This window comes from Diceros bicornis, chromosome 18 (assembly GCF_020826845.1).
Source record: "Diceros bicornis minor isolate mBicDic1 chromosome 18, mDicBic1.mat.cur, whole genome shotgun sequence".
NCBI classification, from domain to species: Eukaryota; Metazoa; Chordata; class Mammalia; order Perissodactyla; family Rhinocerotidae; genus Diceros; species Diceros bicornis.
The window spans coordinates 57,417,660-57,442,231 of record NC_080757.1 but is presented as its reverse complement, the minus strand read 5'-3'; the positions used below and the strand labels follow the sequence as shown (position 1 = coordinate 57,442,231).

The 24,572-nt window shown below is 55.7% G+C and overlaps 1 protein-coding gene across 2 annotated transcripts in view; it reads right to left on the bottom strand.

Moving 5' to 3' along the window:
* The window catches only part of SEPTIN9 (septin 9), a 166,775-nt gene that overhangs the window by 103,933 nt on the left and 38,270 nt on the right, over nucleotides 1–24,572 (bottom strand). The window contains exon 1 of one of the 2 annotated variants that reach the window (XM_058561736.1): nucleotides 2,702–2,865. The exons of the other annotated variant lie outside the window; for it this stretch is intronic. Coding sequence (XP_058417719.1) covers nucleotides 2,702–2,756 — 55 coding nt within the window. The 5' untranslated portion in view covers nucleotides 2,757–2,865. Of the gene's footprint in view, nucleotides 1–2,701; nucleotides 2,866–24,572 lie in introns of those variants that run through there. 2 annotated transcript variants of the gene reach the window in all.

Below are 24,572 nucleotides of genomic sequence, written 5' to 3'. Positions count from 1 at the left end.
AAGCAACACGTGCTTCGTGAGGAGCCAGGTCCGCAGCCTGAAGAAGCCTCAGGGCCCAGTGGCAGCTGCGGTGGGGCTGGCAGTTTCCTCCCTGCTCCTTTCACCTTACCTTGCAGAAACCGAGACACCACGTGGGCGGCCCGGGCAGAGGCCCCCAGCCGGCCCCACGGAAACAGAGCAGCGTGCCTCCTGCCCCTCCTGCTCCGCTCGCAGCCACTCCAGCTGCCTCTCCAGGACAGTCCAGGCTCCCTGCGGGCACGCCTGGCTCTCCGCGACCTGGCCCATCTGATCCTGGCCCATCTGATCGTGGCATGCAGGCCCCTCCCTATGCCCCAGCCCCCTAACAGACCAGCTCATTCCGGCCGCCCCCGCTTCTGCTTGCTACCCCTGGCAGGAATGCGTTCCTCCTTCCTCCCGCAATCAAATTCCAACTTTCGCCCAAGGTCGGCCTCCTCCGTGACCTTTCTCTGCCCTGGCTCTACCAGCTCCCATCACCCACTGTGCTGGGTCATACACTCTCCTCTTCCTCTGATCGTTCCTTCCCCACATTTCTCTGTCCAAGGCTGTCAGTCCCCAACACCCAACTCCACTCCAAGTTCCTGGGGCACTTAGGGAGGCCGCCTTTCTGGTCCCCAAGCTGGCCCGTGCGGAGCCCTCACGCACTCACACACACCTCCAGTGGGGAAACGCAGGGCTCTAACGCCCCACTCCCCTGTCGTCAGAGCACTTGGAACTTTTCAGGGCACATGGGGAGACTGACGCACACAGGGAACCAGAAGGTCCAAGGCCCTGCTCCCTAAGAATGAGAAATCTCCCCCCACCAACCCCAGAGTCACAGGGCCGCCCACTGTTGCCCCAGGATGGTCTCAATGAGGCCATTGTCTCCGACTAAATTAGAGGGTCAAGAAGCTGCCTGGGAGGCAGCCACAGAGGCCACCAGCATCTCCAGATGGGGCACGTTGGGGTGAGGATGGAGTTACTCACAGGGACCCTGAGGCAGAGGTGCTAATGACCTACGTAGCACCAACTGTGACAGCTGTAAGACCACATAACTCCCAAATCTCTACCTCCCCATCCTGCCTCAGGGCTCACACTGCATCCCCTTTTTCCCCAGAAACCCCACCACCAGCACCAGGCTGTGGGGTCAGGGATCTGCAAGACGACCTAACTCCCACAGGCCACAAGGACATACACAGCGCCGACCTGAAGGGGGCAGCCGTCTCCAGATCAGCTAATTCTCGCCCTTGGACATTTAGGAGATGAAAGGCCCCTGCAGAGGAGTCTCAAAGCAGCAGCTGTGAGCAGGGCTACCCTCAGGGCAAGCAGAAGGCGAAACAACAGAACGAAGCAGAGGTGGGGAGACCCCAGTACCAGTACGTGCCCCAAGATGTCCAGATGGCCGGATATATGTCATCACAGCTCTGCAGACCCAAAACTCCCCTCGTTCAGTGTTCAGTGCCAGAGTTGGAAAAGCGCTCCCACAGGACATGCGTCCTTTGCACAGGGTGTGCCAGCCACAGGACCACAACTCCCTCCTATCTCTTCACCCTCCTGCTCAGGCCAGTCCAGAATCATGCTGCTGGGGCTCTGCTTGGGATTTAGCCAGGCTAGTCCCCACAAGTGCTCCTGCCACTGGGGCTAACCCCAGGTGGGCCATGTGGGAGGCTGGGCTCAGGACACCCAGAGCCCAGCCCAGATTCTGGCCATGGGGGATGGAGGACCTCCCGGCTTGGCCTGGCACCTGGACGTCTGTAACTCCTTTCAGCCAAACCTCCCCACTCCTGGCCCACCAGAGGGCTCTGCCCAAGGCTGCCTGGGAGCCCCTCCGAGGGGCGGGGGCTCCCGGTCCCAGCAGAGGCAGCCCCGCCCCTCAGAAATCCGGCCCCGAAGTACTGGAGACTATTGTGTGCGTTTCCCTTCCGACTGCTTTATTTACTCCCCAGGACTGCAGGACGCAGACACACAAGCAGTCACGAGGACGCACGGAAGCGCACCACATCCCAGGACCGAGCCGTGCCGCATTCGGAGGGAGAAGCCCCCCAAGTTTCTCGGCACTTTGTAAACCCCCAAGGGGGGAGGGGTCCACAATGCGCTCCCTACCGGCACGCAGGTCCCTCCTTCCCCTTCAGCCCGAGTCTGGGAAGCAAATGAGGATGTCCCTAGGCCTGGATGGGGGCCGATGGGACGCTCCCCTCTAGAGCCGCCCCCGCCCGGGCCGTGTCCGCTCGCCGGCCCTCGGCAGCCCGGATTCGGCTCAGCCCCGGCCCCGAAACTGGCGTAGAGGAGGGGGCGGTCCTCCCGGCGGGACGCGGGGGCGGATAACAACTCCCCCAACCCGCCGCGGGTCAGAGGGGCCCGAAGCCCGACAGGGAGCGCCGGAGGGAGGGGACTGGTTGACTGCCTAGAGGGAAACTGCGCGCCCGGGAGTGCCGAGGAAGCCCCGTGAGCCCTCGAGGAGGCTGTCGTCGCTCGGCAAACACAAACAACAATAAAAGGAAGGAAACCCGGGCGCAGCGCGCAGGGGCCGGTGAGGGCGCACGGTCCCTGCGGTCCCCCGAACGGGGCCCTCCAAATAGGCAATGGGGGAGCGGGGCGGGGAGCGCGGCGGGAGGACGCCCCATCGGGGGTCCCGCCTCCTCCTCCACGCTCCTGTCCCGCGCCGGGCCGCCCGAGGGGCCTCCGAGGCCGGCCCGGCACCCACCTTCGAAGTCTGAAATGATCCCGTCCAGCTGCGCGTTGACCGCGGGGTCGGACATGGTGGCTCGTGGGCCGCGCGACGCGCGGAGGGCGGCGGCGAGGAAGCGCCCCGGGCGGCCCGGGCCCTGCGCGCTGGCTGGGGCGCCGCGCCCGCGCTCCTGCCGTGCAGAGCTGGCCGCCGGAGCCCCTCGGCCCCCGGGCTCGGCTGAATGAATGGGGGAGGCGGGCGGGCGCCGGCCCTCCCCGCGCCCCCGCCCCGCCTCCGCCTCCCGGGCGGATCAGGTTCCCGCACCCGCGGCCCGGCCTCCCCGTCTCGCACTGGCTGCTCGGCCCGCCTGTCAAGGCCCGGCCTGGGGGGCTGGGGCCCGAGCGGCCGCCGCGGGGACAGGCCGAGTCCTGGGCGCCCGACCCGAGTGCCCCCCTTCTCCGCGCCTGGCCCGCGCCCAGGGGACGGCGATGGACGCGGCCCCGGCCCCCTCCCCGCCGGACGCCCCGCCGCGGCCAGATGTGGGCGGATGTGGAGGCTGGGCGGCGGCGCGGGGGCGGCGCCGAGGGGGGAAGAGATTCCTCCCCTTCCCTGGGGCGCAGGGCTCCTTCTGCGGGAGGTTTTATTTACGCAGCCAAACAAAGTTGGCCGCCGCCGCCGCCGCCTTCCCGCGCTCAGCGCCTCCGAAGGTTAAGCGGCGGCGCGCTCGGCTCGGGCGGCAGGACCCCCGGCTGTTGGCTCAGAGCCGAGGGGCGAGCGCAAGTCACGTGGCCCGGGGAGGGGGGGGGAAGGGGAGGGCAGCCCTCCAGCTACTCCCCACCCCACCTTTCCACCCCGCGGGGTCGCTGCTGCACCCCTCTGGGGCGTGTGACAGAAGACGCTGGCCCACCGGCGGCGTGGGGCAGGGATGGAGAGCGCCTGTCAGAATAGTCAGGGACATGTGCCACCCCCACGCTCCACAATTAGGGACTTCTTGAAGGCAGAGCGTAGAGAAGATACTTGGTAGTATTTGAAGGAAGGAGTTAGGGGATGTGGGGAAAGGACGCTGCCCGTGGGGCTCCCCTCCCCATCTGGGCTACCTCAGGCCCGGCCCTGCCCTCCAGGGCAGTAATAGCTCTACTTCTCCATCCAGTCAACAAACGCTGATTAAACCCTATTACCCACAAGGCAGGCAGGTCCTAGGGGCTGGGGACAGAAGGATGGGCTGGAACTTGAGAAGCAACAGGATCCAGTCCTAGGAAGGGCCGTCTGAGTGGGGCACCCATAGCTGAAGGGTTCTCTTCCACTCCCCCTGGCTGAGCCTGTCAGGCACTCCTGCCCCATCTCCCCTCATTGCCTTAGACCCAGGGCCTCTGCCCAAAGTCAGGGGGCCGGTGAGAAATCATAGCAGGGAATAACCCCCTCCAAGCTGGTGGGCAACTCTCCAGTACCGTCCCCTCAGTACTGGCCCCCCTCAGTGTGGCTCGTGTGTGCCCAGAGCTCATCCTGGGTCTCAGGTTGGTCACTACCACACCCCTCCCAGCCCCACACCCCTAGTTCTGAAAGATCCCAAATGTGCGAGGGATGCTGAGGCCTGACTGCCAGCCAGGTTATTCGGGGCTTTTAGGGGACCGTGCACTAGGGCTGGTGGGCTTTTTTAAGTAGATGAAATCGAGTCCTTCCTTTTTAAGGAAAGCAGTCACTCCCTCCCTCATGCTTTGGATATTTTGAACTATTTTCAACCGAGTCAGTTTGTGGGCACAGAACTGCAAAACCACAGCCATTTCAGATGTGCATACACCCTCCTCTGCCTGGAAGCCCGGGATTCAGAAATGTAGTTGCCAGTGTCACTAACAGCACCCTGATGGCTTCCACACCAGCCCGGGGCATTGCTGGTCTGAAAAGCAGCCGCTGGGTCTGCCCGACAGTCCAACCCTCTGGGCCATCTGTCCACCTCGTATTTGGGAGTTTGGTGGTTCACTGCCCCTAAGAAACAGCCTAATAACACAACCCCCTGGGAAGAGGCCGGGTCTCCGGGATGACATCCAACCTGGGCCGCAGCATTATTCTCCAGGGTTTTTATAAAAAGCACCTGGTGGGTGTAGGCACACCCATGTGATTGTTCTCCCAGAGAGCTGGCAGGGAGTTCTACCAGATTAGCATAGGGTCAGCTTATTGTGCATTATTCATTTCCATTCACAGTGGAGCTAAACACACTTAGCTTATCTCCTCAGGGAGCCCAGCCAGGGTGCACGCCTCACCAAAATGCTCCCCTGTGGGAACCTCAAGGACAATGGCAGGAGGGAGCCAACCTCAAGGCCAGCAAGTGCCCCACATTGGCATGACTGTGCTCCAGAGCCCATCCAGTCCATCCCCTGCCTCTGGCCCCCCTTCACTCTAACCACTGGGGCCTCTGTCGCCAGGCCTAGACACCTCCAGGTAAGGAGATTCCCCACGCTCCCTCAGGAAACCCAAGCCAACGTTTGGCCACACTCCCAGCCAGGAAGTTCACCCTTGTATCTAACCAGCTGCTCTAATTGTACATCACTTATTTCCTCTTTTTTTTTCTGTCCTCAGAGGAGATGGGAAACAGCTGGGCACCACCCTTCAAGTAATAATTACCTTCTCCAAACTCGAAGACAATCCAGTGGCTCCTTGGCCTTCTCTTTCTCAGCTTAAATCATCCGTCCTCGGCCCTTTAATCATCCCTATCCTTTGATCACTCCTGATGGCTGTCCAATCTGGGGCTCCAGGACTAATAAGGCCTGATCCCCACAGGGGGATCCTAACCCCACATGGGCAGTCAGGGCCGAGGGCTGGACGAACAGTCCTGGGAGGGGCACTGGGCAGACAAAATGAGCAGCAGCAGCAGAGAGAGGAAAGTGAGCTTAAATTTGGCAAGAAAAATAGAACTGTAAGGCCTCGGCATTCTGTGATGGTGCGCTCTCCCAAGGCCTGGTCCGAGGGGAAGGTGTGATTAGAGGGCCACCAGGGGGGCCAGCTACCTCCCAGGTCTACGATAAGACTTATAGTGGGGTGCATGGTGGCCCCCAAAAAGATACATCCACCCAAACCTCAGAATGTGACCTGACTTGGTATAAGGATCTTTGCAGATGTAATTAAGGATGTCAAGATGAAATCATCCTGGATTAGGGTGGGCCCTAAATCCAATGACGAGTGTCCTTATATAAGAGACAGACAAGAAGACAGAGATAGAGGGAGCCGGCCAGGTGGCGCAAGCGGTTAAGTGTGCGCGCTCCACTGCGGCGGCCCAGGGTTTACCAGTTTGGATCCCAGGCACGCACTGACGCACCACTTGTCAAGCCATGCTGTGGCGGCGTCCCATATAAAGTGGAGGAAGATGGGCATGGATGTTAGCCCAGGGCCAGTCTTCCTCAGCAAAAAGAGGAGGATTGGCAGATGTTAGCTCAGAGCCGATCCTCCTCACGAAAAAAAAAAAAAAGAAGACGACAGAGATAGAGAAAAAGGCCACGTGATGTCAGAGGCAGAGATGGGAGGGATGCAACCACAAATCAACGGACACTTGGGATCCCAGAAGCTGGAAGGGGCAGGAAGGACTCTTCCCCAGAGCCTTCAGAGGGAGCGTGGCACTGTGACACCTTGATTTTGGGCTTCTGGCCTCCAGGACTGTGAGAGAGCACAGTTCAGTTGTTTTAAGCCCCCCAGTCTGTGTACTTTGTTACGGCAGCCACAGGACACTAGCACAGACCTTCAGTTCCCACGTGAATCATTCCCTGAGGTCAAAGCTGCATCTCCCAAAGATGTGTAATAGGCCATGGAACCTGCTGCAGGTACCAAAGGCTGTGGGGCGGGGGTCGTCCTGAGGGAATGTGGGGTCAGGGCGCTCGCACAGCAAGTGTTCACAAGAAAAGCTGGAGGCCAGGCACAGGTAGAAAGGTGTGTATGAAGCCCAGTTCAGGCCCTTCTGGAAATGGGAAGGAGCAGGCCTGAAGGGAAACCCACAGATCAGCCCGGGGAGTGAACCTTGAAAAGCACCGGAAAAAGAGAGAGGGAGGAAACCGATGGGCGGAAACAGCACATCAGCGTCCATGACCCTGAGCTCCAGGTGGGGCTGGGGAAGCAGAGGTGGACAGTGGCTCTTTGTCCAGCCACCCTGGGCCTTTGGACAGGACACCCTATTAAGTGGACCATCTGTCTCCTCACAAACCAGGGCTCCTTCAGGGCAGGGGCCCTATGATCTCCGCTCTGCACACAGTAGGGCCTGGCACACAGTAGGGCCTCCCTGAGCTCCAGAGCCTTGGATCCATCAGCTGCTGGACCTTCCACAGCCCCCAAGCTCCCTCAGTCCGCCATCTCTGGAAGTGGCGCCACCATCCACCAAGGTGCTCGGGCCAAATGTCTCACACAAATGGCATCACCCTTGAGTCCTGTTTCCCTCACTCCCCACCTGGAAGCCATAATAAGTTCCCACCTCCAAAATCTCTGCGGATCAGTCTGCTCTGACTTCCACCAGCGCCCCACTCCCGTCCACCCCCTCCTCCAGGGTATGCTGCCTAATGCATGACAACTGCAGTCTGGGGGTTAAAAAAGACCACACCCAACTGGTAGCATTTCCCTCTTTTAGTAGGGTACACACTCCCACCTTGGCAATTTCCAGCTACGACCGTGACACCATCAGAGGCAGAGCCGAGAGCAGCAGCCACCATTATGTAGTGTTTCTACACCACAGACACAGCAGAGTAAAGACCCAGAGAACACAGACAGTCAAAGGTAGAAAAGTACTCAGGAATGGTGAGCCTTGTGTATTTACTTGTCAGTGATTTAATTTATATGATATAAATCTAATATATAGTTTAATTTTATAATTTAATTTTTTCTATAGAACTATGCATTTTTTATGGTGGTAAAATATATATAAAATTTACCATTTTACCCCTTTTTAAGTGTACAGTTAAGTGGCATTAAGTACATTCACATTGTTGCACAACCATCAATACTATCCATCTCCAGAACTTTTTTCGTCATCCCAAACTGAAACCCTATTCTCATTAAACAATAACTCCCTATTTCCCCCTCACCTCCCGCCAGCCCCTGGCAACCACCATCCTACTTTCTGTCTCTATGAATTTGACTTCTCTAGAAATCTCATATAAGTGGTATCATATAATATTTGTCCTTTTGTGTCTGGCTTATTTCATTTAGCATAATGTCATCAAGGTTCATCCATGTTGTAGCAGGTGTCAGAATTTCCTTCCTCTTTAAGGCTGAATAATATTTCACTGTGTGGACAGACTACATTTCGTTTATCCCTTCCTCCGTCGATAGACACTCGGGTTGCTTCCTTGTTGTGGATAGTGCTGCTATGAACACGGGCGTGCACATCTCTTGAGTCCCTGCTTGCAATTCTTTTGGGTCTATACCCAGAAGGAGAACTGCTGGATCATATGATCATTCTATATAATTTAATTTTAAATAATAATTTCTATATAATTTATGTTTAATTTTATATATTTTATAAAAATATAAATTCTGTACTTTACATAACATATAATTAAATTTTTAACAATGGCGTGTTTAACAGCCGGCTCACAAAATGCCTCAGCGTTTATTTTAACAATTGGCTCTTGCTCCACTGCCGTCCTCTCTCTCCTGCTTCCTGCAAAGGCTCCTAATGGACCTGCCTGCTTCTGCTCTTGCTTCCCTCCAGGCAGAATGCACAGTGAGGCTTTAAAGTTACATCAGATTACCTCACCTCCTGTGGTCTCGTTCACACTAAGAATCAAGTGCAAACTCCTTACCTTGGTTGCCAAGGTCCCTGTGCTCCGACCCCTGCCCACCTGGTATCCTCACTCAGTCCCACTAGCCTCCTTCCTGTTCTCCACACTGCCTCCCGCCTCAGGACATTTGCACTAGCTGTTCTCTCTGCCTGGACAGCTTCTCCAGGTCTTCCTCGCTGCTGGCTCCCTGTCTGTCACTTCTGTCTTAAACATCAGAGCAACCATCCCAGGGTCCCCCAGGAAACCCCTTGAGATAGCTGCTTCCTTGCCTCCAGGCATGTAACGCGGACTCCCTGAGAACCTGTTAAATCCTGTGGAATGACCAAGTTCAGTTTCCTTTGCAGGATGGTAAGGTCACAGTGACTCCTGACAGGGAACCAGCCCAAAGGGGCAGAGGGGACATTCAGAACTCAGACGGACTGCCTGCAGGCTGTCAGGCACCATACAGACCCACCCCAGCCCCAGCTTTCAGGATGACAGGCAGGGCGCTGTCTGCACCTAGGCCGAGCCTCCAGGATCCCATCTCCCTGTGCATCGCCCCGTGACGTCAGCAGCAATGAGGCTTCAGACCACTCCGTCTCTCGGGCTGTGGGATCTGAATCTTCCAGTGAAGCCTGTCTGTGGGCACAGCAGACAGTTAACCAGTGTGTCGGCTACAAACACCCTGACACCATCTGCCTGGCCACTTAACTGCAACCAGAAGGTTTCACTTCAAAGGGGAATGCCGTCTCCTTGCTCATGATGAATCTGTTCCCCAACTTCCCAGTTGTCACCCCAGCCTGCTTTGTTAAGAAAATTTACAGCAAACTATGACCACAGCAGCCTGGGCCTTATCTCTGAGGCAGGGAACTTTTTAAAAAAAGTATTCCTCTTCTAAATTCATGCTTTCGAGTCACAGAAGGAAGCTCCTGGCCTTCAGGCCCTGGGCAGGCTCTCTGTTCCCTGCTACAGGGCCCCCACCCCGCCTCACCCAAGCCCCGGCTCCAGCTGACAGACACTCAGGGCTGAACTGGCTTGGAGCTCCCTGTGTCCCAGCTCTGACAACATGACGGGGGACTGTAGCACTGCTCGTCCCTCCCATCTTTCAGTTTCACTTGTAAATTTTGCTGCAGTGATAGTAACACTGATGGGACCCTGGGAGCCGGGGCAGGGGGCGGCAGCTGCTAACACAGAGGGCAGAAGGGCTGCGTGGAAACTGTGACCCTCCAAGATGATTCCTCACCAGCTAAACCCTGGCTTGTGGCTCTGGGGCGTCATTTGTTTATTGGCTCGTCCAATGGGCTTTTGATTGGCAAATTCAGATGTCTGGGGCCCCACTGCAGGCTGGGTGAGTTATCGCCCAGATACCATGGGGGAGGAGGAAGTCTCTCTTTCGATGACTCATGTTTTATTCCTGATTACTCCCCCTGTACACTGTCCCACAACCCTCTGTTCCTACTCCAGCCTGATAATACAGGCCTTTGGAATGGGCTAACGTCCCCAACTTCCTAGCAGCCATCTGAGGCTGGAGGCACAGACATGGGCACCCCACGCACCCCAGCAGATGCAAGACTCCCTCTGGCCCTTTCAGTGGCTCCACAGAGGCACACAAGGGGCCTCAAAGGAGTGGCCAGCCTGGTACCAGCCCAGCCTCGAAGCAGCGAGTGACTGTGCCAACCTGCAGGCTCCTCGCCCCTGGGCTGCCAGGAGACTTGGCCAGGCCACATACCCAGGAGGACAGGCTGTCCCCCGGGGCCCTCGGTGTCCTGGCTTCCTCGCCACTCTTCTCCAGCAGGCACCCTGCTCCGTGGGCTTGGAGGCTGGAGGCAGCTCGCCACTGCCGCAGTGTGGGGACAAGGGCTGAGTCACCGGCCTGCCCTAGTTCCACGTCAGCGGAACAACGGGATCTGAGCGGGATCCGAGCAGAGAAGAAAGGGCAGCAGGCCCTCTGCGGCCACACTTATTTTTATAGTTGCCGCAGTGACCGAGGTGACGTGGTCCCTGGGGAGCTGCCCGCCAGCCTGCCCCCTTGGACTGTGGCCACATGTCCTAACAATGCCCCTGCTCACCACCCAGGAGACACCCAGCAAGTGGGAGAAAAGAGAGCTGAAATTCAGAGTGGTAGTGGGTCAACATGGGAAGGACAGGGAAGCAGGAACCCTCCCTCCCTCTTCCACACCCTCTCAGAGGGGTCGTCAAGGCTTATCCTATATCCACAACCCCTGCTGGAATCCCCCTTCGATGCCTGCCCCAAATGCCCATCCACCCCACCCTTGAATACCTCCAGTGACAGGGAGCTCAATGCCTATCAATGCTACTTACTCTACCTTTGGCCAGTTTGGGCTGTTTAAAAAAGAGATAGAGGGGCCGGCCCTGTAGCATAGCGGTTAAGTGCGCACACTCCGCTGCTGGAGGCCCGGGTTTGGATCCCGGGCGCGCACCGCTGCACCGTTTGTCAGGCCATGCTGTGGCAGCGTCCCATATAAGGTGGAGGAAGATGGGCACAGATGTTAGCTCAGGGCCAGTCTTCCTCAGCAAAAAGAGGAAGATTGGCATAGATGTTAGCTCAGGGCTGATCTTCCTCACAAAAAAGAAAAAAAAAGAGAGACAGAGAGACAGGGAAGGAGAGACAGAAAGAGAGAAAGAAAGAGAGGGAGAGAATTGAAAGTTGGCCTGACTGTAGCTTTTGCTCATGGAAGAAGATATCCACTTTACTCTTTTCTGGAATAGAAAGATGGAAAGAAGACAGAGCATCTGCCCCCTCTCTTTTGAGAAAGGGACTAAGTCACCAGCCCCTAGGAAGTGTTGGGAATGGGGCTCCAGGGGGCACATCATCTCCCATGCATCCCCAGGAAAGATGGAAATCTTCTAATGGAAGCTTACAAGGGAAAGAACGGGGCTTGCTCTGGGGCCTTGGAAGAGAAGTGGTTTTCAATCAAATGGTCACTATGAGGACAAGTCCCCGGACACCAGCCTGCGAGGCCAGGACCTGCAAAGCCAGAGACTGTTCCTTGAAGCATGAGATTGAGGACACAGCAAGTCTCCTTGCTGTCTAGGCACCTCCCCAGGCTCTGTTCTGCTCCTCAGCCAGCAACCCCAGGACGGCTGTGTGCTCCAGAACTTCCCCCAGGGGGCGAATCCAGGGTCAGGGGGAGAGGAGGGAAAGTGCCTCTGCCATCCTCTGAGCCAGGCTTCTATGGCCTCAGCAGGGAAGTCACAGGTATTTAGGGATGGAATTTTGAGCTGGGGGGGCCCAGCCCCCGGCCTCTCCCTCTCCTCCTCCTCCTGGCTTCCACTGAGCGTCTAGGGCCACGTGTCACCTTCTCTACACCTCCACGGAAAGATTGAGAAGAACAAAGAGGAACCACTCGGTCTGCCCAGCTCACTCAGAAGACGCTCCGACACAACGTCTGGTGGACCAGAGACTGACACCAGTAGCCACGATGTGCACGGGGGCTCCCTATGGGCTGGATTTCTACCCGGTTCCCAGGCCACCACAAATCGAGAGGCAGCGTTGTGCCACTGGACACGCCCCTTGGCCTGCTATGACCCCAGGGGAGAGGGTGGCCGCTGAGCCGCACTGTACCTGAGATGCAGCCTCTCGGTCTTGGCCTGAAGCCTTGGGAACAGAATGCTCTGCGTGGGAGGGAGGCAGGAAGAGCGGGGCGTGCTGACTGGGCCCCCTCCCGACAAGCTGGTGTTGCTTTCCTGGAGAGTGAATCTCCTACCCTGAGCGCTGCTGGAGCCAGCCGGCAGCCAGATCAGCCTCAATGACCCATTTGTCCCTCGTGTGGGGTGACCTCAAGGACGTAATGGGTTTGCTATTAACACACTCTGCCACCTCACGCTCTTCCCCCTCCCCCAGCATGAGTCACTCGCCAGCATGGCCGGGTCCAGCCCGAGGGCCTGCCAGGGGTTTGCCAGCCCTGGCCAGGCTGTAAGGAGAGAGATCCAGCACAAAGGACAAAGGCTGCCTGGCGCAGAGGCCCAGGAGCCCCCACAGCTCCCCCAACTGTCTGTATCCGGGGCCCCTGAAGCCAGGAGAAGGCCCACATGTGTCGCCTTGGTTCCTGGGGACCTGGGCAGCGAGGCCCCTACCCACTTGGGGACAGACAGTCTCCCCAGGGACTCCTGCAAGCAGGGAGCGGAAGGGGTGAACCAATGTGGAACCCGGCCAGAGAGAGCAGGAACGAGACAGCCCAAGGCCTCCGAGGGCCACTGCCCACCCCTCACCTGTGGGCCGGCACCAAGGCAGAGACAGGTCGGGGCGGGGGGCGGTGGACTGTTTGTTTTTCATTAATACTAAACACTCTGGTTCTTTCGCCCACTGAGCTCCAGGCTCCAGGCAGGGGCCGTGCAGCAGGCTCTGAGCTGGCCTCCCTGCAGGAGCCTTGGCTCCTCCCAACCTAACTCAGAGCAGTTGGAGGGACACCTTTCTAAAATGCAGTGTGGCCTGTCACCCGCTGAATACATGAGAGCCCAGCAGGGCCCACAGGCTCCACCAGGCCCTCCGTCCCCTGCCAGCCACTCCAGCCTCCTCTCCCCGGGCTTCTCCACGCCCTCTGCTCATGCCCAGCTGCTCCCAGTGCCCGGGAAAGCTGGGCGCCACACCTCAGGGCCTGTCCCACTCTGTGCCCTCTGCCTGGCAGGCCCTTCCCGTCCTCCTGGCCTGGTTCCTTCTCAACCCTCCTCAGGTCTCAGCTTAGGTGCCACCTCTTCTAGGAGGCCATCCTGGGACCCCTGGGTGGAGGGAACTCTCTTCTGGACCTTTCTGTGGGTTTTCTCAGTGGCTGGGGCAGCCTAGAACCCAGACCATTCACCGGAGATGGGCTTCGTGGAGCGGAGAATCAACACGGGGGACGACCGTATTCTCTAGCCGCAAGGAAACGAGACGGAGCGCCCAGCCAGCGGGGAAGGAAGCCAAGAGCATCACCTGTCCGTGCCCCAGCAGTCCTGCCGGCCAGACGGGCCACCTTCTCAGCACAGCTGTTCTCCAGCAGAGAGAGATTTCTCACTTTCAGGAACAGGGTGGGGATACTCCAGATGGGGACACGTCTACACTGGTCTCAGGGACCGTGGAGACCAGACTCTCGAGGAGAGCCAGACCCACATGGCCACAGACCTGGCCCCGGGCCTGCCATCTCTGCCCCAGTGAGCACACATCTGGAGCTGCACAGCCCAGAAGGCAGGGCAGGGCCGAGAATCCGCCTGGTTAGCTGAGGCTGCTGCACAGCGGAGAAGAGACCCGCGGAGGCTTTGGTACTGGGGGCATCATTTTCAAGGAGGTAAACATGGACATTCTAGGCCAGTGAATCACCAAATGTTAGCACATTTCGACAGGCCCTTGGCCCGTCCCCTACCACTGGAGAGAAGGAAAATGACAGAGCCCACGTGGTGCATATGGTCTTCGGGGCCAGCAGGGCGTGCAAGGCCCAGCAATTGAGGTTTTCACTTGATTATGAATAGTCTAGAACATATATCTAGGAAAAAGTCCAACGTTGTCCAAGTGCAGACCTAAAATCTCAGAACATATGTCCCCTTCCTGCAGAACCATGTCACTTTCCAGTGCCTGCCCTCTCATCCCATCTGCCAGCAAAGCTTCAGTCGTCCAGAACACAACACAACAGCAACAACTAATAATTCTACACGTCTCCCGCATCTCCCCCACTCACCGCCACATCTTTAGTTGTGAGCAGGCGGAAGTGACATTCAGAATGGTGACCCGAAGACAAAGCAAGATCTTTAAAGGGAGGGTGCGCTCTGTTCAATAGGAGCCCCTATTAAAACAGACATCAGTACTCAAAGCCTTCGGGAAGATTTCTGTTAAGAAAGGATGAAACACAAGGCTGGAACAGTGCCTGCTGGTAAAGGTTTAACAGCCGGCTCTGGTGGACGGGGACAGCCTGGTTTATGATGTTTGCCAACTGCCCCCAATGGCCAAGTTCAAGCCACCAACAGGACATCACTGAACAGAGAGATGGCAAAGGACATGCACACCACTGGCTGAAACTCGCAGATGACCACTGCGTGCTCTTTTCTGGGGAGGGTGAGAAGTCTAGGATGCCCTTTGCTGGACAGAACACCTATGGCAAATAGGGTTCAACTGGCAGGCCAACCCAATCCATTGCCCACCAGTGTGATGGGGGGCAGGTTTCCAAGGCTTTCTCAAGGGAGAAAGACGGCTATGATGATCGACTGATGATGTCTGCCCCAGCCTCAGGACGGGGGATTGGCCGTGCATATGCCAAGTATTTGCCGTTCCTGACCTGAAGACATTTTTCTTGCCCCTTAAGCTCAGTGCAAATGTCACCTCCTTGGTGAACTCTTTCCCAATCTCACCTTTCCCCTGAATAATCTCTACCACAGGACATGCCACCACTCTGTGCATACAAAGGGAGCTACTGGTGTGTGTGGCATAGACCCCAGTTGCTCCCACAATATCTGATCTCTCTTCCTTCTATGGTAACAAAAGTTTCAGTGGGCACATGGCTGCCTAGCTAAAGAATACATTTCACAGCTGCCCTTGCTGCTAGGAGTGGCCATGTAACCAGGTTCTGGCCAGCAGGAGGGGAGTTGAGGGTCTAACTTTCAGGGCACTCCTGGCCCTTCCCCTGCCCCTGGCTGGAGTACAGACATGATGGCAGGAGCTGGAGCAACCATCTTATTTCATGAGATGGAAGCTGCATACTGAGGATGGCAGAGCAGCAAAGGAGGAACAAACTGTGTCCCTGCCGCCCTGGGCCACCATGACTGCCGACACTTGGACTCGGAAGTGGAAGAGAAAGGAACTTCTCTCTTGCTTAAGCCTCTGTTGTTTTAGCCTTTGTTACACAGCCAGGCGGAGCCCTGACTGATACAGTGCATGCTCATCATCCCGCCAGTCTGGGAGCTCCTTGAGGGTAGGATGGGAGTCTTGGCTTTACACACTGAGCCCCTAGAAGCATCTGGCACAATAAATGCAGTTAAAGCAAAATGAACGGTCCAATTCCTCCAAGGTTTGTTTTGTTTGCTTATTCGGGTATTTGAAACTGAAAAATAAAGGTCTGAGGACAAAAGCTAACTAACGTAATGCAGAGGGGACACCAGATAAATACAAGCCCAGAGAAGGCTGGGAGGCTCAGGGAAGCTGTGTGTTGAGACAGACCTTGAGAGGCCACCATCACGAACAGCAGATGTGAATGGACAGAACAGAAATGGCCACTTCAGGGATGAACATTGGCGGGGCTGAGGCCTGGGCCCGGGGCTGAGGCCTGGGCCCTGGGCCAGACTGCTGGGTGCACACCCAGTGCCGCCAGTCGCCAGGTGAGGCCGCAAGGGAGTTACTTCCCCTTTCGGAGCTCCCAGTGACCACCCCACACATGGGGAACAATACACAGATTGAAAGGACTAGTGATAATAAGTTGAAAGTGTCTGGCGTACAATAGGAGCTTGGTAAACAGTAGTTACTGTCTATAATCTATAGTTTAACCCCCTCGTTCCACAGGTGTGAGAGGCAAAATGGTTTGCTGAGGGTCACGCAGCTGTTAGTGACAGAGCCAGGATTAGAACCCACGTCCACCTCCTCCTGCAGTGCTCATGCCGCGTGAGTAGCCATCCTGAATGAGTATAAGGAGTGGGTAGTTGGTGAGGAATTCTGAAAGTAAGACTGAAACATCTGGCAATGATTCCATAGGTAATCAGGATGATCACTTCTTACTTTGAAATGCACCAAAAATAGGGCCGGCCCCGTGGCTTAGTGGTTAAGTGCACGCACTCCGCTCCTGGCGGCCTGGGTTCGGATCCCGGGCGCGCACTGACACACTGCTTCTCTGGCCATGCTGAGGCCACGTCCCACATACAGCAACTAGAAGGATGTGCAGGTATGACATACAACTATCTACTAGGGCTTTGGGGGAAAAGTAAATTTAAAAAAAAAAGTTTGAAATGCACCAAAAATAAAAATAAGATGGACCCATGGATGGACAGAAGGATGGACAGGTGAACAGAGAGGTGATAAAGCAAGCATAATTCGGTGTCAATAGTAGAATCTAAGTGACAGGTATACAGGTGTGCACTGTAAAATGCTTCCAACTTGGCTGCATGTTTAATAACATTCATAATAAACGTAGGGAGCAGAGAGGTAATAGGGAGCCACCAGAGCTGTTGGAGCAGGGGCAGACCCCAAAATAGAGCATGGGTCGGAATTACAGCCTTGTGAGTATGGACGCATCTTCTCTTTCTCCTTCTAAGATTGCGAGAAGGACGCTTATTGAGCATGAGTGCCTTGAAGGTTCAAAGCCCCCTGCTTCTGCATCCTGCCCACCCTCTCCCCACCTGGCCCTGGAAGATTCTACAGGCGGTGTGGGCCAGCCCAGATGCCAGCTCTCCGCCCTGCCCTTCTGGGTGCAGCTCTCAGCACACGACAGATGCCGTGTGGCGTCGGCCCACCCCTGCCCTCCAGAGAAGTGCCCCAGCAGCCTGCTCCAGCCACCCAGCTGACACCTCCGGACGTCCGGCCAGCAGCTTCTTCAGCCATGCTCTGGCGGCCCCACAAATATCCTGAGTCAGAAATCAAGCCACCGGCGAATGTCTCAGTAGCTTCCTCTCCCAGGGCGCCTTCTCCTCTCCCACCACTGTTCCATTCTGACCGGCCGCCCGCGGTGCGAGAGCCCCTTCCTGGGGTGGCGTCTCCTGAGGCTGCGCAGCAGGCGGAAGGCAGACGGAGAAGCGGGCTGAGGACTGCAGTCGGCCCTGTCAGCACCTGGCCCGCAGGAGCCCACCGGGCAGGGCAGCCCCATCCCGCGCCAGAGTCCCCACGTAGAGAACCAGAGAGGAAAGGAATGGAGGGGCCCCTAGGGGCACCAATTACAGTGCTAGTGGTATTGCATGGAGGGGGGAGGGGGGAGGAGGAGGAGCAGGAGCAGGAGAGGGGAAGAGGGAGGAGGCGGAGGAGGAGAATCAGATGGAGGAGGAGAACTGCGAACAAGAGGGAAAGCAGGAGCAGCAGCTTTCCTGGAGGCGGCTGTGCCTGCTCTCGGCTGCATTTATGACCTATATTATTACCTCCTTTAATCCTCACGAAACCCCCTGAGGGAGCCTCTCCACTCCCCCCATTTCTCCACGGGAAGCAGAGGTGCAGGAAGGATAGGAGCCCACCCCCAGGGATCAGTGGAGTTGCTGGGACGTGAACTCAACCTGTCTAACCCCCACATCCATCCGTGTGGACCTAGACAGGCTCAAGCGCAGCAGAGGCCATGGCTCTGAGGCCCTGCAGGGGGTTCTAAAGGCCAGGGAGAGCAGACTGGAGGCCACGCCAGGGGTGAGGAAGCTGCGACGCTCGGGAGAGGCTGTGTGGCGCTGGCACGGGGGTCGTTCCCTAATATCTGTGGAGGCAGGCACAGACGAGGCCAGGATGCAGCGCAGCTTCCCCCAAGCGAACCTTGGCGGGCAGCGTGGGCTCGGTCACCCAGGACAGGAGTCCTCGTTCCGTGTGGTCTAGGTCTAGGTCTAGGAATGCCCTCGCCAGCAGGGAGACACCATTCTGCGTTATTTGAAGATTCAGTTGCTGCGTTTCTTCTGAGGATGGAAACTCAGAACCTCGCCACAGGAGGAAGAGGCCCTGAGCACTCTGAAACCCCCCATGGTGTTTGCTCAGGTCCCGCTTCAGCCCTTCACCACGGAAGGCCTTTCAGACGCAGCAGCCACTGTGTGGGACGCGGTCTCCACCCACCAGGCAGAAGGAATATCGGATGCGGGCGCCATCCATGCACATTCACGCTCTTTGCACACAGCTGTGTGACACAAATGAACAGCCACAACAGCCAGCACACAAGGCAAGACCCCCCGTTGGCCAACGCTGTAGAGCAGAATCTTGGCAGCCACCCAAGGACTGGTGGTGGAGGTCGGGGGCGGGGGAGCGCGTTTGCACAAGTCCTACATGTGCAGCTCTTCACACACATGCGGCTGACAATCACACGTTCGTGCCCAGGAATCTGGCACACAGCCCACTAACAACAGGGTGCTGGTAATCCCCAGCTGCTCTCCTGACGCCAATCAGAGACACTGTCCAAGGCAGGCCGGAGAGGGTCACTGTTTTCAAGGTCACACATCCCAAAGAGATGCTGGGCTGCGGATGGAGACAGGCATTTGGGCCAAAGCCATCAGCTCTCAGTCACGTGGGTCCACAGGGGAACACAGACCCATTCATCTTTCATTTTTATTGAGCAACTAGAATGAGCTAAGCAGCACAGATCATCCAGATGATCCAGCTCGTGGAAAGACATCTTGATCCCATACTGGGCCTGACGTAATAGGAAGAACTCACGGACATGGACAGAAATCCTGGCTCAGCTAAATTATTAGCTGGTGGAGTGCAGGCAAGTTACTCGATGTCTCTGAGCCTCAGTTTCCCGGTAAATTACAGTGCTCGTGCCTGCCGCGCTGGCTCTCGGCAAGATGATGTTCCTGGGCACCCAGCACTGGCCCAGGTCGGGCGGGCCGGCACACAGGACTGGGTTGATGCCTTGTCGACAAGTGTGTGACAAGCAGGAATCAGGCCTGGTGCTGCCCTCCACTCTCTGTGGGAAATGCTCAAGTGACGATTTATCCATGGCCGTCCTCAGGGGCAGCAGAATGGCAGCAAGAGGCCGGCAGGTCCCCTCAGCTGCTTCTCCCCAAGCTCCACGGGAGGACAAATTATCGGCTCAAGTGTCATTTCCTTCCCTGACAGCTGCCGGAGCCTCAATCCAGGAGCAAGCCTACCAGCCCCTGGCAGCCAGCCCTATGGTGGCAGGAGGGGCTTGCGGGAGTGGGTTTCAACCTGACTAGTGACCCCCATGCAGTAAGGGGTCATTCAGCCCTCCATCCAGCAGGAAAGGAGGCTCCGTGCTGCGCAGGGGCGTTTGGGGAAATCCAGTTCCTAAGCTGGGCCAGTGTGGAGGGACTGGGCTGCAAGAATGCCCCTCAGTGCCCACAGCAGAACAGGGCCAAGGTGAGACCCGGACCCCGGCCAGAGGAGAAACCACCACCGAGTGAGTGTGTGAGTGTGTGAGTGTGTATGAACGCGTGTATGTGTGCATAAGGGAGAGAGACAGATTTGGGCAAGTCCCTGTACCCCTCCATGCCTGTTTCCTCATCTACAAAATGGGGGTACCTCTACCTACTTCACAGGCCTGTCATGAAATGGAAACGTGTTCACATTTGCAACGTGCTTAGAACAGGGCCTGGCCCCAAACAAGTGCTACCAGCTTGCTAAACCAGAAAAGAGTAAGACGGATGTATGGAACTTAAAACAGAGCTCGGCTACTGTGAACGTCAACAGCCGTCGTTCCATTCTGAATCCTCCCGTTAGAACCAGAAGCAGCAGCTGATGCTGGAGCCGTTCCAGGGACCCCCGGGGGTCTCAGCCTAGAGGGATCTGCCTCTCTGCTTATGGCTGCCTCAAGGCTCCGTGTGCGTGTGTACGTGTGTATGCACACACATGTGCAACACACAAGCATGTGCTCACACATACATGTGACTCTGCACATGCTTACCCAGCACCCGTCTGACACAGTGCTTAATTATGAGGTCTGGGATCAGGCGAGTGGGCCACCGGGCTGAGGCTCCGTTTCCATAGGAACCAGGTGCAGCAAGCTTTTTGGTCAAAATGAGCAACCAAGGAGAAAGGGCAGGGGAGGAAGGGTGGTAGGATCAAGCCCGGCCTGATCCCCTGCCCTAAAGACAAAACAGAGTGCGTGGGGCGTGATGGTGGAGGGCCCCTGTCTTAGGCATATTCCCAGTAACATTACACTTTGAAATTCAAATTCTCACAATATAAAAGATGCCTGGTATTGGCAGGAACCTCAGAGATCCCTTCTACAGCATTCCTGAAAAATCTCTGCACAGTCCCTGCTTGAATACTTCCAGGCATGGAGAACTCACTACTTTGCAAAATAGCCTGCTCCACTCAAAAGTGAAACTTGTGAGAAAAATGCTGCTTTATGTAACAAGTCAAACTCTACTTTCTAGTACCTTCCAAAGTATCTGGTACTGGTTTTGTATTTTGGAGGAACTCAAAATAAGTCCTCTCCTTCTTGTACATGACAACACTCCAACCATCTGGAGACAGTGACTGTAGCTCTTCTCCTTATGTGCCTCCCATCCAGGCAACCACCCAGCCCCCTTCCCGTCCCTTCTTTGACTTGTCTCAAGCGCTCTCGCCCTGCAGGCCTCTCTCCTGGGGCCCTCACTTATCCATCCACATCTTCCTTCAGGACTGAGCCCTGGAGAGGCCCCTCTGCAGACAATGCCTGTTGTAGGTTGAACTGTGCTCCCAAAAAGATAAGTTGAAGCCCTACCACCTGGAACCTGTGAATGTAATCTTATTTGGAAATCAGGGCTTTGCAGATGTAATCGAGTTAAGATGAGGGCATCCTGAATTAGGATGCCCTAAATCCAGTCACTGGTGTCTTTATAACAGAACGGAGAGGGCGATTTGGTCACAGAGACACACGAGAGAAGGTCACATGGCAACGGAAGCAGAGATTGGAGTGATGCCACCACAGGCCAAAGAGTGCCGGCAGCCACCAGGAACCGGGTGGAGGCAGGGAAAGGATTCTCCCTCACAGCCTCCAGGAGGAATCAACCTGGACTTCTGGCCTCCAGAACTGTGAGAGAACAGAATTCTGTTGTCTGAGCCCCCAGTTTGTGGTCATTTGTTACGGCAGCCACAGGATGGATCCAGGGCCCGAGCAAGGGTGGCCCGTGGCACAGTGTCCCCCCCCACTGCAGCCGGAGTCTGCATCCGTTATTTTGTCTCATCGGCAAGGTCACGCGGCTGTTCACCCTGAGCTCCGGTCAGCAGTGTCCACAGATTTTCCCACGTCCCCAGTAAGGGTGGCCCCACCGCTCACCCAGCACCTGGTGAGGGGGCCTCCCGCCGTCCTGATGCCCACTTCTCCCGCTCACTCTTGGCGGTTCAGTGCCCCTCCTGCACCTCCTCTGATCCAGGGCTCTGGGGGAGGCCCGGAACCTGTACTTGAACAGGTTACCCAGGCAGCTTCCACTCAGCGGCATGAGGGCCACTGGGCCAGGTGACGGCCGAGGCTCCTTCGAGTGGCAACGTGCTGGGCTCTCTGGTCGTGGCCCAGGACTCCTGGAGAAGAGCCAATCTGACCTTGAGAGACACCCTGGGGCACGGATGTGTCTCCTGAGCCCTGCAGAGCGTGGGACATAAGGCACCAGGACAGGCCCTCAACTGCACTGGACACTTTGGGCAAAATTTGCTCTTTTGAATATACACTCTGCCCACCCAGCCCCTCTCTGTTCCCTTGAATGAACAGCAACAAAAACATGGTTTTGTGCCAAAGGTGGGGCCTGAAGTTTCCCAGAGTCCAGTTTCCTGCCAGGCCGAGGTACAATCTGCAGGAGTGTTCGTCCCTGAGTGTGTGAGTGTGTGTGTGTGTGCGTGCGCGCACACGCCCGCGCATGCGTGTCCCTCCACATGCAGCCCAGGGAAGGGTGGAGACTCACGGAAATTCTTTCTGGTGGTCAGGAAGAAAGAAACATGGAAAATGAGAGCTGTGCACACGTGCGCATGCACACACACACGCACATACACACATGCCTCAGAGGGAAGTCCTTCCTTTTCTTTCACCTCGAAGGATCCCCAGGCCTCATGAAACCAGACTGGACTTCAGGAACTTGATGGAAGCTCTGTCGCGAGCATTCCGGTGGTCTCCGTCAGCCCTGGAGGTGCAGAAGGGCTTTGTCCCAGTATCCATCGCACCTCCTGTTCCCACCCACCCCGTTTCCTCCTCTGGGCGCCTTTAACCCTTGGGCTGCCTGCTCTGACCCCCGCCTTTGCACTTGGGTGTGAATCATTTCCTCTGCACACACACAGCCCCCCCCCCCCCGACACACACACACAGCGCTGGAGGAGAGAAGAAAGGGAGGCTTCTCTTCCTGGCTGCTTCCAAGGCACAGCCGCCAGTGGCATGAGCACATGGTGCTGACTCTTCACCAAGTTTCTCTAGCACCCAGAAGGCCCCTTCCCTGGACCAGCTCCAGCCTCCCCAGCCCCTCAGCCAATTTCTCGGACACCTGGTGGGCAGTTCCTGTGGAATAGCTCCAACCTGCCCACACCCTCCAGAAGTTTCTCTGAGACCCAATGAGCTGCTTCTACAGACCAACTCCATCCTCTGGCAAGAACTTCTTTGCCCCCAGTAGGCCACAGGTTTCTGTGGCAGCCACACACTCTCCAACCAGGCCGAACCCAAGATGAGGCAAGGTGGGGACGATGCTCCTTTACTTCCTCTCATGTCCTTTCCCGCGGCCCCAGAGGCAGGAGCTGCTTCTTTTGTGCGTGTGGTAAAATATCCATAATATAAAATTAACCACTTCAACAATTTTTAAGTGTACATTGGCGTTAAGTACGCTCACAGTGTTGTGCAGCCATCACCACCATCCATCTCTAGAACTTTGTCATCTTCCCAAACTGAAACTCTGTCCCCATTAAACACTAACTCCCCCTCCCCCAGCCCCTGGGAACCACCGTCTTCTATGAATGTGTACACACACGTGCCCGAGGCCTTGCCCTCGGTTCTTTGGGGTATACAACTAGACGTGGAATTGCTGCACCATATGGGAATTCTACGGTTAATTTTTCGAGGAACCATCATACTGTTTTCCATAGAGCCTGCACCATTTTACATTCCCACCAGCAACACACGAGGGTTCCAATTTCTCCACATCCTCCTCAACACGTGTTCTTTTCTGTGTTTGTTTGTTTTTGTGAGGAGGATCAGCCCTGAGCTAACATCCATTGCCAATCCTCCTCTTTTTGCTGAGGAAGACTGGCCCTGGGCTAACATCCATGCCCATCTTCCTCTACTTTATATGGGATGCCACCACAGCACGGCTTGAGAAGCGATGCGTCGGTGCACGCCCGGGATCCAAACCTGTGAACCCCAGGCCGCCGAAGCAGAGCGCGCACATTTAACCACTATGCCACCAGGCGGCCCAGTCTGTGTTGTTTTTTTTTTAAAGATTTTATTTATTTATTTTTTCCCCCCAAAGCCCCAGTAGATTGTTGTATGTCATAGCTGCACATCCTTCTAGTTGCTGTATGTGGGACGCGGCCTCAGCATGGCCGGAGAAGCGGTGCGTCCGTGCACGCCCGGGATCCGAACCCGGGCCGCCAGCAGCGGAGCCCGCGCACTTAACCGCTAAGCCACGGGGCCGGCCAGTGTGTGTTTTTTTTTATATAACAGCTATCCTAATGAATGTGAAGTGGTATCTCATTGTGGTTTTGATTTCCACTTCTCTAATGATCAGTGATGTTGAGCATCTTTTCATGGGCTTATTGGCATCTATGTCTTCTTTGGAGAAATGTCTATTCAAGTCCTTTGCCAATTTTTTAACTGGGTTGTTTGTTTTTTTGTCATTGAGTTGTAGAAGTTCTCTATGTATTCTGGATATTAATTTCTTATCAGATATATGATTTGCAAATATTTTCTCCCATTACATGGATTGCCTTTGCACTCTGTTGATAGTGTCCTTTGATGTACAAAAGTTTTTAATTTTGAAAAAGCCCAATGTATCTATTTTTTCTTCTGTTGCCTGTGCTTTTGTTGTCATATCTAAGAGATCGTTGCCAAATGCAATGTTATGAAGATTTCCCGTGTGTTTTCTTCTCAAGCAGCTGTTTTCTCACATTTGCTGTTTCTATGCTCCCCAGAGTCCTCGTTTACCCACTTAGTAGGTAACCACCTTTTACCAGCCAATAATTCTTTATATTACACTTTGCTGTTCAAATTACTGGTGTGGTTTCTGTTTCCTGCCTGAGCCCTGACTGATACACCAAAGTAAGTAGAAGGAAGGAAGTAATGAAGATAAGGGCAGAAATCAAGGAAATGGAAAACAGAAACAAATAAAGCCAAAAGTTGGTTTTTTAAAAAGACCTACAGATCAATGAACTCATAGCTAGACTGATGAGAGAAAGAAATGGAAAACATTAATTGCCAATATTAGGAATGAAGGGTTAGCCCTAAGATCCTACAGACATTAAAATAATGTCTACAAACGCATAATGTCTATAAAATAATAAAGGAATATTACGAACAACTTTATATGAATAAATTCAACAACTTACATGAAATGGACAAATTCTTTCAAAAAACAACTTACCAAAAGTGACACAAGAGGAAATGAAA